We start from the raw sequence: 18,513 nt of genomic DNA on the forward strand, positions 1-18,513 counted from the left end.
AAGGAATCTGATCATTGCTTTGTTCCTCTGTGGCTAATCTGTAATGGTGAGATAGATAGTGTTATCAAGCAGAAGCTTTTCTCTTTACTCGTACTATATCATGTTATTTTAACCAGTTAAGATCAACAAATGAGGAGATTAGATGGAAAACGTGTTAAAAAAGAAGTTTGTCATTAATTATTGCTACAATATTAAAATTATTGGCACCTTTGGTGCAAAGCTGCCAATAATCAAATTCATTTTCGATTGCGGTTACATAATCCGACAGCGGAACAAATCGGACTTTTGAGTGTTCACTTGAGGAATAATAACGACACAATAGGAAATAAAAGTGTGATAAGTAAATGATAAATAAATGGCATGAAACCCAGTTACAGCTTCATGCTATGCAGATGACTTTATACAATGCTTTGTCCAACATAAAATGGGCCAAATTTCCAGAGATGAACAATTATGTTCTAAAAACAAATGTCATAAAAGCTATATTTAATTACTTTGATTACAACGGAAAATACCAGCTACCACTCTAAACCAAAATAAATAATTAAATGCATATATATATATATATATATATATATATATATATAACAACCAAAATCGTATAAGAAAAATAGGACTGGATTAGTACCCAAGTTTAAGACACTTGAATAATTTAAATAAAAACCCTGGTGTCCTCTACAAGAAAATGAAAACAACTGGGGCTGTATGTTTTATATCAATGTAATGACCCAATATATTACGGCCACTTCGACAAGTTTATCTGTGGAAGAAATCTCCAAATCTCATTTAGAGACCTGCTGAAAGGATCAGTCACTTGGCGTCACTAATCCCCATGCCTACCATTTATTTTAAAGCTTCTGAACCTGTCTACATGCCAATAATTTTGGGAGGTGGAAAAATGTCTATTTCTCATGCACAAGTATTTTTGAGTTACCAAAACTCTCTTGTATTTTCCATCCTGCGTAATTACAAAAAGTTATAACGCGATAAAAGAATTAAAATCCCTCGTTACTTCGCTACGACTGAACTTGAGATGGTGCGCCGTCGTTCGCCGCGGTCACAATTGTGCGTCTCTCCTGCCTCTCATCCCGCAAGCAACAGGGAAAAGGTGACTGCGGGTTGCTGAGCCAATATACACAGCAACTCATATTTCACCATGTCACCACTTGGCAATAACACAATAGCTGTCTTTGTCAAAAAAAAAAAAAAAAAAACACAAACAAAAAAGGTATTCCTCTTCAAGATGTGGGCAACTGCGGAGACGCAACAGAAGGAGGTCAAGGAGTTTAAAAAGAGAAAGTTGTTTTCTTTCTTTTTTCAAACAGCCATTTAGAGTCGCAACATTGCGTCGGAGTAAACACAGGCCAGATGTAGTTGGTTTTCCCCCCCCTCCCCCAACTTAGCTGGGAAACTTAAAGCATATCAGCAAAAATACATCACATTCCCCTTTTTTGTCAGGGGACAAATATAAATACTAATAGTATGCAAAAAGAAAAAAAAATAGATGTTTGTATAACGTTGATTGGGTAATATAGTTTTAAATGATCTTGGTCAGCATATGAGTGAAGAACTTTGAGTGTAATATTGAAGTAACATCCTGAGGTGCAGTTATATAAATATCTCTTGAAAACTTATTATGAATTATGCCACAACTTTTAGATAAGTGTATTTTGGAAAATACCTGGAACTGTTCACTGCGCTAACTTCCAAGAGCAGGTCGTTGAAAACGTGAATGTTTATAGTACGCAAAAAGTAGCAACAGGGTTTAGCGTAAATAATAAACAAATTGCCTTCAAGTAGTGATTAGCAACGGTACTAAACTGCTACTTTTTCAAATATCCTACTTGTTTTCTAACTTCCTCTAGCAACTGGCTGCGCTTCAGTGCTTGCTTGTACCTCAACAGGATTAAGAGGCACAGGCAAAACTTGTTGCCAAAAGACGAAAGAATAAAAACATATTATAAACGACTCCATAACTTCTGAAGCAACAATTTATTTTAGTTTTAAACTGCTACTTTTCTAACTTCCTGTAGTATCTATCTGTGCAGTAGTTCTTCCAGTGGCTTTTACCAACACAGAGACACGACCAAGAAATAAATAACAAATCGTGAACAATTTCAACCGTGTTTCGTGAAAGTTGTAAGCTTCCACTTTTCTAGCTTTCAGTAGCAGTAAGCTGCACTAACACTAACGCCAAGCAGAACTGAAACAATAAACCGAAACAAAGTTAGTTGGCAGGTGACAAAATAACTGAACAGCTCACAAAAACCATGTGAAGGAGTGTTTCACTTTAGTTTGTAACAACAAGAAAACATTGCCACATGACTAAATGTGTTTTCAACTGCTTTTCTAAGCTTCATTAGAGGGTAGCTGTGCTGACGTTCTAATGTGAACTTGTACACACATACATGCGTAACATACTCTGAGTGGGCAGATAAGCATAAAAGTATCAATCCATCGAAGCTTCAGCTCGCTAGCAAGAGTTAATGAAAAAGAAAATCACATTCATGTTGTCTAAATGTGCTGGGATTCATTCAAGGAAGTCTATTAGTCTATTATAAAAGCCCATAGATGGAAATCATTGCTTTTTGACAGTTTGAGGGCGTTAGCTAAAAGACCAATGATTTTAGGAGATGCACAGCTTAAATGAGACCACTTGCAACTGTCAAAAAAAATAAAAAATAAAAAATCTGAGAAAATGCTGTTTTTTCATTACAGACTTAGACTCTATCTCGGTCTTACCTCTGCTAAAAGCATCTGTCTCTCTCCACTGTTGCAGAAAACTGAGACAAAACTTTAAAAAATTCCCCAGTTATTCAGCTTCCCAGCTCTGGGCACCTTTCTGCAGCACGGATCCATGCTCTAATCGGATCCGGATCGGTCAGAAAACGACATCTTCCCTTCCAGCCTTCTTCAGACGGCTTTTAAAAGTCAATTTCAGCTATCACGACGGTCTCGGAGAGCAGCTCCGAGGCAGTCGGAGGAGAAAACCCGTTTGGCAGTCTAAATACTTCCAAGTCCAGCAAGGGAGCAGGGAGGGCAGAGAGGTGACGTCTCTATCTGCTGTATCTCTGATCCCACTGTGGCTGTGTGCTCTCGGGGCAGCCAAGCCTCGTCAGCCCCTCCCTTATTCCTGCCCTAAAGAGCAAATTGCCTGTCTCTGCACTTCAGTCTCTCTTGCACACACACACACACACTTCAGAATCAACACCCCCCCTCACCCATCGTCTCTATCGCCGCATTCCCTTCCTCCACCGGCATAACACCGGGCCCTGCAGCCAGCACCACCGCATTGGCCTGCATGATTGCTGATGACATGTCTTCTCTTTTTGTTTCCAAGTTTTAAAATCTTTTGGCAGACAAATGTTCACTTTCATCACACTGGCGTAAGTGCTTGAATTTGCAGTATTTCGTGCTGTTCACAGGAAGATTTATCTTCATTTCATTGACGTTCCTTGACACAGTCGTCTATATGAGATTCCTCGTACTGATGCAAAACGGTTGCATGTTGTGGTTTCCTCTGTCTCTGTGAGAGTCCAGACTAATGCATTAGAGATAATTTGTTCTCCCAGTTTTCCATTAATTTACATTCAGCCGTTGATTATATTAGGGTCATGCTTATGGTGCCGTTAGCCCATCTGCTCCATTATCTTAGGAACAGAAACAAATTGTTTACTCATGGTTCTGCGTGCAAAGAATACTGAAAGACTTCTAGAGTAGATCCTTTTTATACAAACACTACATGATTGATTTAAAGCCCAACATCATGGAATATTTGCTACTATCCCTTTGCAATGCTAGCAGTAGATAGCACTAGCAATAAGCAGTTGGAAACTGTCTCCAAACTTGCAACAACAGCTACACAGTAAACTCTGTTGTGGTATCTGTTCCCAGATCCATTTGTCATATTGGAGATAAATCGTACGCAGCATAATAAAAACTATCTCATGGGCAGTTATTTGGTTTGTGCAGAGAATAATTTTTACCAAGCTTAAAATAGCTTCTCACTGGCAAAGTTTTCACACCTAGCATACAGCGTTCCTCCCATGCTGAAGGTTTTGACGCATTTAAAAGCAGCTAAAAATCCCTCATGTCTTGTTGGTGAGTCAGGAGTTAAATATTAACCCTGCTTCCTCTCAAGCCAGTCTCATCCATCTCGGGGAAATTCTCATGGTCGGTCTCCGTCCAGTCACACCCTCCCCATGCACACCTCCCCACTACGCTTCTTCTTCCTTTAGAGGTCTGAATGATGTAGAGGAGAGGGGTCCCCCGCTCTCATCTCTCACTCCAGGCAGTCACAATGAAGTTATTGTCACACGGACCACTTCGCTTCAGGAAACTCTCAACGATTTGGCGCATATAGCAGCGAAGGAAATCCTTCCGAAGGAATCGCTTGGGATCGTCCCACAAAACTGTCGCGAACTCACCAGATGAGCCTGGAGATGTTTGTTGTGATTATTTGATCAAGTTCTGCGCCATCCATCATTGTGAGAGGCTGAAAAGGAGCAACAGCTTCATTTAAACAGTCAAAGATGAGAAATGAGTTTACTCGATTGTCTGGCGGACAATGATGCCTTCTTCTCTGACAAGCCAACAAAGTCGGCTCCCAAACAGGGCAACCGAGCCGTTTGTCGCATGCCATAACCTGCTGCAAATGAGAAATGACTCACTTGGCTAATTAGCTTGGGAGGGTGAGAGAGAGAGACAAGTTCTTTCTTTTTTTTCCTGGCCTTCCAATTCATATTTAGAAAGTCATGTTACGTCACAAGGTAAACCTTTCAGAAAAGCTCCAAGGTTCTCCAACGCTCTTGGCAGTTCTGTGCAAAAGCTTCTCATTGTCTGCCCCCACCCCCCACCCCCCACTCAGAGCGGTTTCGCATTGGGTTTCCAGAGATACTCATCTGGATATGCATTTCAGAAGCTCTGGAGATCTTATTTGGGCAGATGGGTAGAGAGGAGACAACCTCTGTTTTTCTTTCTGACAGCGAGGTACTTAATCCTAATAATGAAAACAGGGGAACGAGTGGGAGAAGAATGCTCCTGCATGAATAGACGACAGGGCCGAGGATGAGTGGCTTTATGGGAGACAATGGCTAGAAATCTGTCTTTCAGACTTGGCCTGGGCTCTTGGCCAGAGACCTATGGTTCTTTAGAAAACACGACTGACCTTCCCATCTCTTTGGCTTCTTCCAAAAAGAATATAAAGTGTGCAACAGCGCAAAAATAAGGACAAAAGTGCATGATGCATTAAAAAAGATTAAATGATCTATTTTCCTTTTTGGAGTTAAACTCCTAAATCCTGGTAGCAAGGTCAACAGTCACAGAGTACCACTTATTAGAATAGCATACAATACTACTGTTAAACAGGTGAATAGTTCGGCAATACTGAAATATCCAGAACATCTTTATTTAGAGAGAAATGTGCATGGGAACCCAAACCCTTTATTATCTTAAGAATTAAGTAATTTTGTTCTTTCTTCTGTTATGTTTCATAGTGTGAGGATCCAGCATTTTTATTTAATCAATATCTAAAACGTTGAGACAAAAAGTAGCGGTAAATGTGGTGTCATATGTAACAGCAGACGGAAACAATGTAAATTTTTTATTTAAAGTAACGTCCGCCCTTATGCTGTAGGCTCAGTTGTGTACCGACATCAAGAAGCAAGAAAACAGTCACAAATATCAGGACACAAATGTCTTGCATTAGCTCAGCCGTTTCCTTCTCATGCGATTCCCCTTGATTCTCATCTTCCTACAGTGTCCCATCTGGGCTTTCTACCATTGAGCTGGATTTCTCAGGAAGAATTTCAACCGGCCAAACAGAACAGAAGGAGGAGGAATTGAGCTTTGACTTTCTGCGCTGTTTTGGAGTTGTAGTCTTCACACATTTGGCAATTTATGAAGAAAAGCGTAGCACAAGGGGCAGTTTGTAACCACGCTAGTATCGCATGCAGCTAGAGAAATAATTTTTTATTACGTTCTAAAGATTTATTTGCAACTTTGAGCAAAGTAATGCTAATATTAGCTATTAATTTAGCTTGTTTTCCCCCCTAGCAGCACAAATAGCAGTAAGCTGTTGATTAGAGCAACAGACAAGACAACTGTATTATCTTGTATTAATTTGTGCAATAAGAACAATACTGTCTTGAAAAAAACAATATTCCTTGCTTGTCTGACTTTCAGGGCATGACGGTCTAAAAACAAGTTTAATTTGATCTTTGTCTATTTTTTCAAGAAAGAAAGAATGGTGTCCTCATTTAGTTGTACAAAACTGATGGACAACTCGTCAAAAGGGAGCGATAATCTACGATTATATTTTTAAAAGTGTATAGCTACAATGTGGCATTTATCGTTAAAAATATCATTTTATAACATTCCTTTTTAAGCCACATTTTTAGAATGTGCTATGGTAAGACAAAGTTATTTGTCTGCAAGTTCTGATGTTTCTGTGGCTAAACTGAGATGCCTTGAAGTGCTGAGTAGGAAAGTGTTCAAATACATGTAGATTGGCTGTTTCTACAATAACATTTTTATGCAGTTATAGATAAAATTATACATTTCTTCCACCTTTACTAACAGAAAAGCTCTGTAGATTTTCAGATGATAAAATTGCCTGGCTTTTGCCACATTCTTCACCCAGGGCTTGGCTCATATCCAAAAAGAAACTGCCAAGCTTTTGTTGGACCAACGTATAATTTTAATCTCAAACAAAGTGAAATTGGAAAATAGTTGGGGGAAGACTTCTTTTGATCAAGTTTCCTCAATAACTTTCCAAGGAAAGCTATCTTCCCCTGGCAGACTGGCAGTTCAGATGAGACCAGGTTGCTCTTTTCTGCACTTGAAATCCAAGTTGAAACTAGACACCGATTGGAGGCAGACACCCGGCACACTTCCATACACTTCATCATTGGACCTTTTATCTGCCTTTAGGAACAGAGCCTACCTGATAATTTGGCCTTTTCTTCTTCTTCTTTTTTTTTTTTTTTTGGTTGGTTGGTATTGTGGAGGGATGGCTTACTAAGCAAACACTCTCCTCTTCCACTGAACTCTACTTTTACATTCAACCAGATATTCACACCTTTAATCTGTCAGGAGATAGATTTACTCGATCATTTAAAGAAGACATCAGAGAAATTTGTTTGGTTGCTCAAAACGGAGATCAGCCAGGGCAGCCGCATGTCCCAACGCGTTGTGGGGCAGTTTGTCATAAAAGTCGAACTCAAACAGAGCAGAGACCGTTCCAGAAGCCAAATACGCATAAAATGCGAAGACACAATGGCGCATGCAGGACTGAGCAAACGGCTCCGCACAATTAAAAGTGACTGAAGTAGTCGCACTTTGTCAAAGTCACAAATATGTGCGATGTAGACCCACGATTCTAATGGCAAGGGCGCGAGATTGACACGGCGTCGTCACTAACACAATGAAAATAAACAGACATATCTATAAGGAAGAGTTTTTGTCTGACAAATGAAGTGCACTCAAGCTGCCTTTGCCCAAGCTGTGTCCTCTGTGGCTGACAAGCAGCTTACACAGATGGAATCCACATAAAACCCTCAGAGCAACGTCTCAATTCACATCCACTTTGATTCCGTTTTTTTTTTTTTTTTCTTTTTTCCAACCCATTCATAGTTTTCCATGCTGACAGACGCCTCTCGGCAGCCGTTCACGCCAAGAAAGCAGACCTTCCGTTCTTCCTAACAAGGCCCACCGGCTCGTCTTGCCTTTTTCCGCCGCCGTATCAGGTCTGCGGAGCTTCTTTGTAGTTCGTCCCGTCGGGTCAGTGTTAATATTCGTTGACACTCATTCTCCAAGTGTAGTTTAACTTTCGGGTTGTAAAACTTTCTGCCGTGATTTGTTAACCACGGCAGGGTGTTAGCTGCACACCTCCAGGATGACAGAAGTGGCAATAAAAGCACTATAAAACGCAGGAAATCGTCAACTGCAAAGGAAGCACGGGCAGGAATTGGGTTTTAAAAACGTTGCATTGAACTTCTTTTGAAACCTCGATAGTAGTAAGAAATACAGCGAATAAAACCACCTTTTTGAAGATGATAAACAGAACAAATAAAACGTTAAAGACTTATAGAAATACATAACTGTCACGGGCATGTGGGGAACAGCAGTCTTGTGCCTCCTATCCAACTCTGATTTGATCATTTTAAGTGACGCATTCCTTTTTTAATAAAAGCCCCTAGGGTCATTTACCCTTTGCTTTGAAAGGGGTGTTTTTGTGTGTGTGTGTGTGTGTCTAATTGTGTGTGTGGGGGCGGAGGGACTCAAGCATTTTGAAATCATGTTGCCTGCTTCAACCTAAAAAGATGTTGCATACAATAGAACCGACTGGTCCAATTGCTGTAATCACTGTATATTTCAAATTGTAACAAGTTAGGGTTTCAAAATGACGAAAATGCTACGCCATAATGTTGCTTTAAAACGAAAAATGAGTTTTTGTGGTGTGTTGGCCAGTCGGTGTTGGTCAAGAAGGCTGCTGCACTATTCCCCAACTTACATAAAGAATAAGCCTAGCTGTTTGGAGATATTTCCTGTCTTAAAAAATAAAAAATAAACATGGACAGCGATGGTGCGGAAACCAAGGGATCGATACCCGTCATTATGTTGGTGGTTTTCAAGGTCTTATTAAGCAGATCATTAGTTATGTTAAGCTTTTTAGACGAACAACTGGTAGTTGGCTGTTAGCTCTGATAGCCATGGTTGGCCAGCGCAGTTTTAAAACTGTTTTACATTAAAAGTGAGGCTAAAATTGCTTTTCATGTCATCAAATTAAAAAAAAATAAATAAAAAAATGTACCCAGGTGACTAGCAATGTGCCACAGCAGTTGGGTGATCAGGATGCATGATGCTACACTATGCTACTTGCAGATGGACAAAAATCTGGTCTGTTGGACGCATCTCGACAAAAGGACTTCATACTAAAAGAATTGGTAAGACTTTATTTCCACAAATGCAAGTGTTGCTATTTACAAGGAAAGTAAACTCGTTTCTTTGGAAATGTCATGTGGGAACTAGCCCAACAAATTAACATCATACAGCCCACATCTTGGTTGGTGTAACGTCTTCCACTGACATCACTTTCAGTAATGAGACTATTGGGAAATATTTCAAGTGCGCTGCTTGGTAAGAATCACAAAAGAAACTTGCCATGACTTCATGTATTTGAAACTATGAGATGATGACAAAAGATAAGGAGCTAAAATGTCTTGTTCGTCTTGACAGAATGAGAGAAATGGCCGACTTTATGTGCACCTGTCAAAATTCAGCATGTTTTTGTTTTTGCTGGCCAACATCACCACTGATTTATCTCGGAGTGATAAATCGTTGCTACGTTTAGTCCCTTTACCGCTGTGAGCATCAGCTCGAGTGATTTACGCAATGCCGTTGTTTGGCCAACACAAACAGGACCTTTAATGAATTGTGCCACTCAATGCGGGATCCATGCAGTTTGCTATCATGAGAAACTGACTGCATGAAAAACAACAAGTGTTTAATAAGATATGTCAGGCAAATCAAGAAGTATCGCTGCATCACGTTTTTAGGGAAAAGCTGTTTGTACATTGGTTTAAGTGTGTGAATTCCCCTCTGACATTTCTACAGAGATAGATCTTGGCCATGGTTTGGGGGGTTGTGTACACATAGCCTTAATAATAGGACCCCAGAGGGATGGTACATCACTCAACCAGAACAGACAAACACATCACTTACATGCACGCACACACCTACACATTTGTGTATTACCCAACCGACACCCTATTTTTTTTTTTTTTTTTAATCCTCCTCCCCCCCCCTCCCCCGCCCCACATGATTTAACATTAAAAACATAACAAGGGCTGGGAAAGACAACGGGTCGGACCAAGTTTGCAGCCCCGAGGCACTTTGTCACACTCGTTACTAAAGTTGGGACAACATGTGCTTGCACAGTTCTCAAGACGGCGTAGTGTCAGAGAAGGGTGTGTGTGAAACCACAAACCCTTTCTGAAAACGCTTTTTTTTTTTTCCACTTTAGACTGAAACACATTTTAGAAGGTGAGAGTAAAGCAGCTGCACAGTCTAGCAAACATTTATAATTTAAATGCCAAAAGGGTGACCAAAGCTATGCGTCATATTACAACTGCTTTGAGCACACCGACATCTTGTGATGCTTAAATAAACCCCCGTCATAAGAGCCGACGCAGCATGTCTTGTAGGGTGTTTGTCCTCCGCCCTTAAATCTGGCCAGGCAATCGGCGTTGGCATTCCACACTGGCCCTCGAGTAATGGTCCAGCTTAGTGGGTAAACAGATGAACCGTTTGGTGGTCTCCCCGGGTAATTTTAGACTCCCCTTCCCTCTCTCTGTCCGTCTCTTTCCTGCAGCGCCCCCCCGCCCCAACCTCTCCGATTGCCATATCCTCAGCTGGCCTCTGTTAATTCGGACCTACCTGACAGTTCTGACTTGTGGGTTTACTATCAGTCCTGCTCGCCGAAAGGCTTTTCTCTCTAAACACACTGAAACTAATCTGCAACAGATGGGAAACAACTAGGGGAAGGAAGTAGTATAAGAGGGATATACAACATATTTGTGCCCCTCCGAACCAAACGATAGGGTTTCAACCGAGTTCAGAGCAAAGCCCGAGCACTGTTGCAGCGATGTGCAAATCAGAGACTCCCAGGGGGCCGAAAAGTCCATTTTAGTTCAAGACGCAACCCATCAGTCTGCGTTTTTGTTAACTTGCGGAATACAGGGGACATTCTTTAAAGAGGACACCCCAAAACACTAAAATACACACATACAAATTATAGAATAAACAAAAAACACATGCCGGCCCACAAATGTAGATCAGCACTGCACACACACAAACAGGCCCCACATGTTATTTCATGGGTGGCTGGTTGGAGATAATGATTCCCCTCAGCCCCTACTTTACTGTTGGGGTTTGGAGATCATTTGTGTAAACACCTAAGACATTCATATACCAACTCATTAATGCAAGCGACCATTTAATCACCTTTTCACAACAAACAAAATGAAAGTTGCATTGAACGCCAGCGTCTAACAGCAGTGAAGCGCAGATAATAGTCAAATTACTGTTTCTTAAGGTTTTACAAAAAGTAACTGGAAAGTCCCAAACTTTTTTTTTTAATTCTATTTTCCTCTCCGAAATATGCTTGTGGGAGTTGGAAAGATACCGAATTTAAAATTTAGACTGATTTGGACATAAAACGGACCAGTTTATCTTTCTCTTATATGTCATTTTTGTTAATTGAATTAATTAGAGAGGCGCAGTGTAGCAAAACATAGCTATAGGGAAGATATCGCTGTAAGATAAAGATGTTGTGCACAGAAGTAAAGTCATATTCAATCAATTACAATATAATTGAAAGCCTTAATTATGATTTTCCACTTACAGCAAATGAAAACACAAGATTTAAAATTGGATTATTGCATCAGACTAAAAAAACAAAGAAACTAAAAAAAGTTAGCACAGAAATGTGGACTTCATAAAAACTGTTTAATACAGAGGGTTGTTTTCAAAAAGTCCTTCAAATCTGACAAACAAGCCACATATCCTAATTTATTGAATATGACTACTTTCTCTTGTAAATGAAGGAATTTTAGCAATATTTTTATCACTTGGGGGCAGCAGAGAGCTTGTAAAAATTATAGGAACATTATGAATTGTGTTCACTGAAACATTTCTTCTTCCTCTTCTTATTATTATTATTAATATTATTATTGATTATTACCACCATTGCCTGCTGCTAAGGATTAATAATTGATGAGGCATGGCAAAGTTTTTGCTTATCTATGAAGCAGAAAGAAGTAAGGCAAAATAAAGGAGTTTCAGGCCAGAAGAAAGTGTGGCGGTCAAAATAAAAAGACTAGACTGTATCGGTGTATTATACACAATTGCTCAACATTAATACTAGTAGGAAAAGGCTGAAGCTCTAAGACTTCAGCCAGGGGTAGTTCTTTCAGTACTACTGGCGTTTGAATATGGATCATGCCTGATAAAGTGCTATCAGGCATGATCTGAAAATTTTCTGGGTATGAAAAGGAGCCAAATGCCATGATCTTACTTGAATTTGCACCTACCTTGGAAATATATACTGACAATAGAGGGCAAAGTGGCTTACTTTGTCTAGACTGCTCAGTTGTTTTAATACAACCGTGTTGATTTTCAAGTTCAATTTGTATTGCGTCACTTTTAAAGCTGTTGGTTTCAGCACTGCATTGAAAACTGAAACATTTACTGCGTTGTCACCTTCTGGCAATGGGAAGACTACTGCTGTAGCTTGAGCCAATGTTTTAAAGAAAGGAAGAAGAAGAAAACAAAAAACCCGAAGCTCCCTTCTGGACAAGTAAAGGAAAAATGTGCAGCTTTCAGCAAATTTTGTGAAAATCCTGTAATTTTCTCCACCCTCATTATGCTGCATTTATCACACTGGTCCATTTCCTGACTCCGGGTGGCATCAGATTCGAGGGAGCCATTTCCTCTTAGAATGAATTAAAGACCCACTATTCCCCTGGGATGATGCAAGGAGATGTGGAGAAACTGCGACAGGCAGGGAACGACTCGAGAGACGCAACCACCTGATGTAACGATAAACAGGTTCCACTTAACATTTTTCACAAGTACTTAAATGTCTTTGGAAACATGTAGCTTAAAGAGCAAAATTCACAATGTTATTTTATCCCGACTGACAATTGAAGCACTTATTAAAACAAAAATAAAATGGTAAAATGAAGAGAGGAAGCAACAAACTGTCCCTTATTAGAGCTGACTTGAGACATTCACTTAAAGGGGTCTGTCCTTGCCTCAAGAGGAAAACGTCTAACACATGAAACAAATTTAAGGAGAAGAGGCAGAAGCTGAGTCATGTTTCAATCCTATAATAACAAGCACACCTCTTGTATTTTGGCTCAATTACGGCTTTCTTGCAAAAGGCAAGATTTCCTCATGATGTTATTTAGTCGGCTGCGGCACTCTTCCATTTAAATCTGGTATGTCAAACACGCTGAGGTGTGAGGATACGGTGCTTTGTAAAAGTAGAGTGGATATAGACCTGATCTTTGGACAATGCCAACTCATGAAAAATGGTTTGTTCTACAGCAGAATTATGTCTGATGTATTCATACGCTACAAGGGTTTTCTGCCACTCTAAATCCCAATGATCTACATTGAGGTTTATGGGTCCCACTGTGACAAAATGTGGGAAAGTTCAAGAGAATAATTATGACCAAGCAGTGGTTCCGATTGGGAAGCTCACATTGGAAAAACCTCCAACTCAAAGCATGATCAAGAAAACAAGCGAAAGAAAAAAAAAAGAAAGAAATTACAGTTTTCCCACAACAAGAGCAATGTTGTATGTCTGGAAGTGAAACTCATCAACCCAGAATCTGCTCTGGGGACCATTTTATCTCTGTCCCCAATCAAAAACAAAACAGACAGCTATCATTTGTTTTTCCCCACACCCCCAGGGTGGTCATTTGATAAGAAATAATTGCGCGTTTTCTTCGAAGCGGTTTTGCCTTCCTATACGATGCCCTACTTCCACCTATACCTCTTACTTGTACTTGAACTTTAAAGTCTTTTATCACCGTCTAATGATCGTTGCCTTTAATGTCTCCGTGTTTGCTGGCGGCCGACACCGTCTGAGCAGACGCGTGAGGGTGGCTTTAATCATCATCAAATAGAGCTCTGTGTATAGGTAATTAAGGTGGTGCCGTATCAACTCTCACTCGCAGGCACCAGTCAGCAGCAACTTCTCCGCACAGCATCGCCGGGGTTTTTTTTGTTTTTTTTTTTAGTTGCCCCGGAAAGCGCTGTGGGCAACTTCATTTCAACTCCGCTGCAAGTTCTGACACAGAATTTAGCGTAACTCTTCCTCGGACTCCATTACTCAGTGTCTCCTAGTCTGCTAAGCCTTGGATTACTTTTCCAAACCCACAAACTAACCATAATACTAGGTTTCTGGAGCCAATGCGGCCTGAAGGGTTTGGTCTGAAACCACTCAATGAGCACAAAGATTACACTAAGTGTTTGTACACGAAGGACTACTGACCAAGCCCTCCCACGCACATGAAAATCCTTGACCAAGACTGACGTCTGACGAGCATAAAGTGGTTAGTGGTATTTAAGTAGTGATTAGTAATTATACTAGCTGTTTATTGAGTATTTCTACATAAATAGGTGTAGAAAAGTAAATGGTGTAGATATTGTAACTTTAATAAGATTCAAAGATTCTTTGCCGTTTGGTTTTCAAATAAGCCTTTAGGTTATGTTATATACATGAGAGATCTTGTGCATTGAGCAAGGGAAACAGTATGGAAACATTTGTATTTCCAGATTTTAATCCCCTCCCTGACCTTATGTTGAGTCTTTTCCCTCCTACATAACCCCTAACCAACTGCAGCAAAACATCACCCAGATGTCGTTGTGAACTTTACTATTTTACGCTTTTAAAATAAACAAAAGGACAACGTGCTCCAGAAAGTTGAGTTTGGAAAAGTGCGTTTTACATCTAAATTGTGAAGGTTGGCTATATATATATTTTTTCTGGATTTATGGAAATGTGGGAATCTCATACCAGTTGACGCCGATATATACGACGTACCACAGCAAGGTCCTCGACTACCTGGACGAGCGCTTCAGGGTCAAGTTGAGCGCGTCGAAGTGATGCGCCGGTTAACAATGCGGCAACTTCCTCCAAAGCGAATGCCTAAAATATTGTCTCTCTGCAAACGTAGAGTATCTATTTGCTTTTGTATTTGCCTGTAAAGCACCTACTTCTTTTTCACTTGAACAATTTTAGAACTAATTACCTTATGTCATAAACCGGGTAATCTCATGGTATATATCACCTTCACTTTTCTCCCCTTAAGTTTTGGCCCTTTGGACTGACTGTGGTGAGTTGTTTGCGAAGCTGTGTGTGTGTGTGTGTGTGTGTGTGTGTGTGTGTGTGTGTGTGTGTACATGAATTTGTGCTGGATAGAAGGTGGAAGTGAAGGTTTAGAATGATTTATACACCTGATTGTTTTGCAGTATGACAGAACAAACTGTCTTGTACACACACATGGTGTACTCTGTACAGAACAGTGCAGACTTGCTATTAAAGGCAAGTCTCTTGTGTTTCTCTTTTTCGACTTTAACACATAAATTCACTCAAGCTTCCAATCTGAACTCATGGTTCTTATTAGTGTATTTTTTTTTTCTTTTTTATCCTGATGCAATTTTGCTCAAAAAGCCAAATTCTAGGGAACAGAACGTTCTTGAAGTCCAAGTAGAAACAGAGAAAAATCGATCTTTTAATTTTTTTCCCCGACTTCATTCCTGCAGTTCTGGGCACAATCACGGTCCATATTGAACTCTTCAGTGTTATATCTGCGATCAGACGATGTGTTTTTCCACAAGACCTTTCTGTGCTAAATCAGGCATGCTTGGTCGCTGAGCAAAAAAGAAGAAAAAAAAAAGAAAAAGGTTTTCCAGGAGAGTGTCCAACAATATCAAAACAATCTCCAAGCTGGATTTCCTCTGTGACTTTTAGGGTTTCACAGGAAAAAAAAAAAAAAGAAGAAGAAAAAAAAGATGAGAGCTGTTGGTGAAGCTCCTGTAAAACAAATCTGCCGGTTGAAAACTGTCCACAAACACAACAGAACACAAGCAGTTCTGTCATAAAAGCACTGTAATAAAACGTCAATGAGGCCTTCAAAAGTCTGAGCACTTCTCCAGCTACAGCTAGGACTCTTGAGGGTCATCTCAACAAGATCTGCATCACATCCTTCTCCCTTCCTTCCTATGACACGTTCTACCTTTTCACCCATCTTACTATTTGTTAAACCAATAAAAGGTATTGGGCTAGACTTCCCATATTAATAATAAAAAAAAAAAAGATTTTTGGAAGTCATTAACTTTCTTGGCAAGACTGGGAAGCACTAATAATCAATCTGTTAATATTTAACTACTTCTATAAAGTAATTTTATGAGTGGCAAAATGACTCCAAATCCTCTCAAAGCTCTTCGATGAACCTTTGAAACGGAGTCGGAGCCTCTCGGATGTCGAAACTGGGTATAAAACATGGATTGTTTGGGCATCAGAGAGGCAACGAGCATGTTTCTGGTTCACAGTTGAATAGTTGCCTGGGATGGATGGTGCTGAAAACCACAGAAAACCACAGACTGGGATGCTACAGCTAGAAATAAGTGATTTGGAAAAAAACAGACAGCATTGGTGTGCCAAAGAAATTGTAATGTGTTGAATATTTTATGTGGAATTCTTGATTTTGGGGCTCAGTTTTGTGGTGACAATATTGGGATAAACTCTAAGTAATGTTTATTTGCTATAGTTTATCTAGAGTACAATTTGCTACCCAAATAGCAGCAGATGGAGGACCACTTCCTTTTTTAACTATTTCAACAAAATACTTCAAACTTGGACTTGGACACCCTGTTGTCTCTGCACATTTTCCAAAATGGGGGTTGAAGTTGAACCAACTACTGCTTAGTCACAAACTAGACACAACAGCAACAGGATATTTTGCACTAAATAATTTTTAACCGTATTTGGTAGTGTATAAAACATTTATATTATTTCATTACTTTTACATCCAGTTGTTAAGTTCCTGTCTTCCCTTCCAACGTGACATTAATCTAGCTAACTGCTGCATTTTTAGATGACAAAAATGTTTCATTTACCTAAAAAATAAATAAAAATAACAATTATGGATGGGAGTGTTACGAGTCTTTTGGGAGTCTATTAGCAACAATCAGTCTATATATATATTTATCCCTTAGTAGGCAGTGATCATGCCAAACATCCCTATGACTTCATCCTGACTCCAGCCTCCCCTGTGGTCCAAATGGCTAACCAATTAACAGCAGCTTAACTCGTGAGTCCAAGCACCTATTTCTGTTGCACATGCATAAACACACAAGTAGGACAGAAGTGCAGATACACAGGAGAGAAAGGACACATGCATGCACGCACACGAGCATTAAACGTAATGGACACCTGGATCCACGTGCACTCAGAGCCGGTGCCACACACAGAGAAGGGACAGGGATACATACTCATTAACAAAGGCTTAGCATTGCAGAGAGTGTATACCCCCAGCAAAGGCTGCCTGCCTCCCACAGCGGGGGGAAAACACCTCCAGATCTGCCAACTACAAGGCAGATTACATGCTACATGGAAAGTGTTGCTGCGCTTTAAATGTTTCCTATTTACAGAGAGAGAGAGAAAAGTTGGGAATATTTCTACAACATAGAAAGCACCAAACATTGGTACAACATATTTGCCACCACTAGGTGCCACCACGGGACTCTTTTTTTTTTTTTTTTTTAAGAGAAAAGTTATTCTAAACTCTTTTTTCTTTTTACATCACACACAGCAAGGGGAAAAATAGTTACTAACAAATTAATACCATTAAAAAAACAAACACACACACAAAAATATATATATATATATATATTTTCCCGGTAATCTGATCGTAAAATATTTGAAATCGAGGTGTGGAGAGGAGGAAGAGAGGTTTAGCACTTTGTGGACGGTGCGGTTGCAGAGATGTGGCTCGCAGAGTTTCTGTGGATTTTGGAATGCGGTCTGTCAACACCGATGGGGTCTCTCTCAAGAGTTCAAAACACAAGAATTGTAAAAAGAAGGGGGGATGAAACGAGCTCACCTGAGTGACAAGCAACAGCTGAGTCCACACATCTGGAAATTTACATGGAACCCTACATTTACTGCACCTTTACACTCACATTCACGTTGAAAGTATTCTACTTGGTAGATAATATAAACTGCAGCCTTCCCCTGCAAGATTTTTCAACGTGGTTTTTTAAACCAAAGTCAACCAATAGCAAAGGCAGTTTTAAAAAAAGAAAAGAAAAAAGCATTTAAAAAAATGACCGCTAAAGTTCACAAGACCTCATAACACATACTCACCTCCAAAGACGCAAACAACTCAGGCGCAGTAATCCGTAAATCAAAGCGTAGAAATCACAACTATTAACGCATCCAGGCAAATAGAAAAAAAAGGGGGGTTGGGGGCGAGGGGGCAAAAAAAAAAAAAGGAAGAAAAGATAATAAAAATCACAACTCAAGTCATGGAGGAGCTCAGGAACGAAGTATCTCGGTGCATGACGATGCGCAGAGCAGGAGAGAGGTTGAGTGAGGGGCGCACCGCGGGGGCAGAGTGATGCGCAGCTCTGGCACGGAGTTAAGGCGTCCACGAAACACATTTGTGGTGCTGCGCGCCAATTGGCTGAAACGCGCCGATCCCCACGCCTCTATTCCCCTCCCACTCATACGCACGCATGGCACCTAAACATTTTGTATGGTTCCAATTCACGAGCCCATATGTTTTGGAGAGGTGTAGAAAAAAAAAAAAACATTTATGCCTGGCATGCACTTTTAGGAAAGTTGAGACTCCTATAAGGACAAGATAAGTTCAAACTAAAAGTAAAATTGCAGCAATTAAATCGGAAAATGCTCTTGGCTTCAGCTATTCAGTGAAC

General features: G+C 40.1%; 1 protein-coding gene across 2 annotated transcripts in view; it reads right to left on the minus strand.

Moving 5' to 3' along the window:
- The window catches only part of LOC103156826 (prickle-like protein 1), a 28,520-nt gene extending 10,275 nt beyond the window's left edge, over window positions 1-18,245 (minus strand). The window contains exon 1 of one of the 2 annotated variants that reach the window (XM_007579020.2): window positions 17,942-18,245. Coding sequence is in view for 1 of the 2 variants with exons in the window: in XM_007579015.2 (XP_007579077.1) it covers window positions 2,743-2,757 (15 nt within the window). In the remaining variant the exon portion in view is untranslated. Of the gene's footprint in view, window positions 1-2,742; window positions 3,184-17,941 lie in introns of those variants that run through there. The other variant, XM_007579015.2, reaches the window with a different exon arrangement.
- Between the last annotated feature and the right edge of the window lie 268 nt (window positions 18,246-18,513).

The sequence above is a fragment of the Poecilia formosa genome, unplaced genomic scaffold, assembly GCF_000485575.1.
Source record: "Poecilia formosa unplaced genomic scaffold, Poecilia_formosa-5.1.2 Scaffold9, whole genome shotgun sequence".
Classification (NCBI taxonomy): domain Eukaryota; kingdom Metazoa; phylum Chordata; class Actinopteri; order Cyprinodontiformes; family Poeciliidae; genus Poecilia; species Poecilia formosa.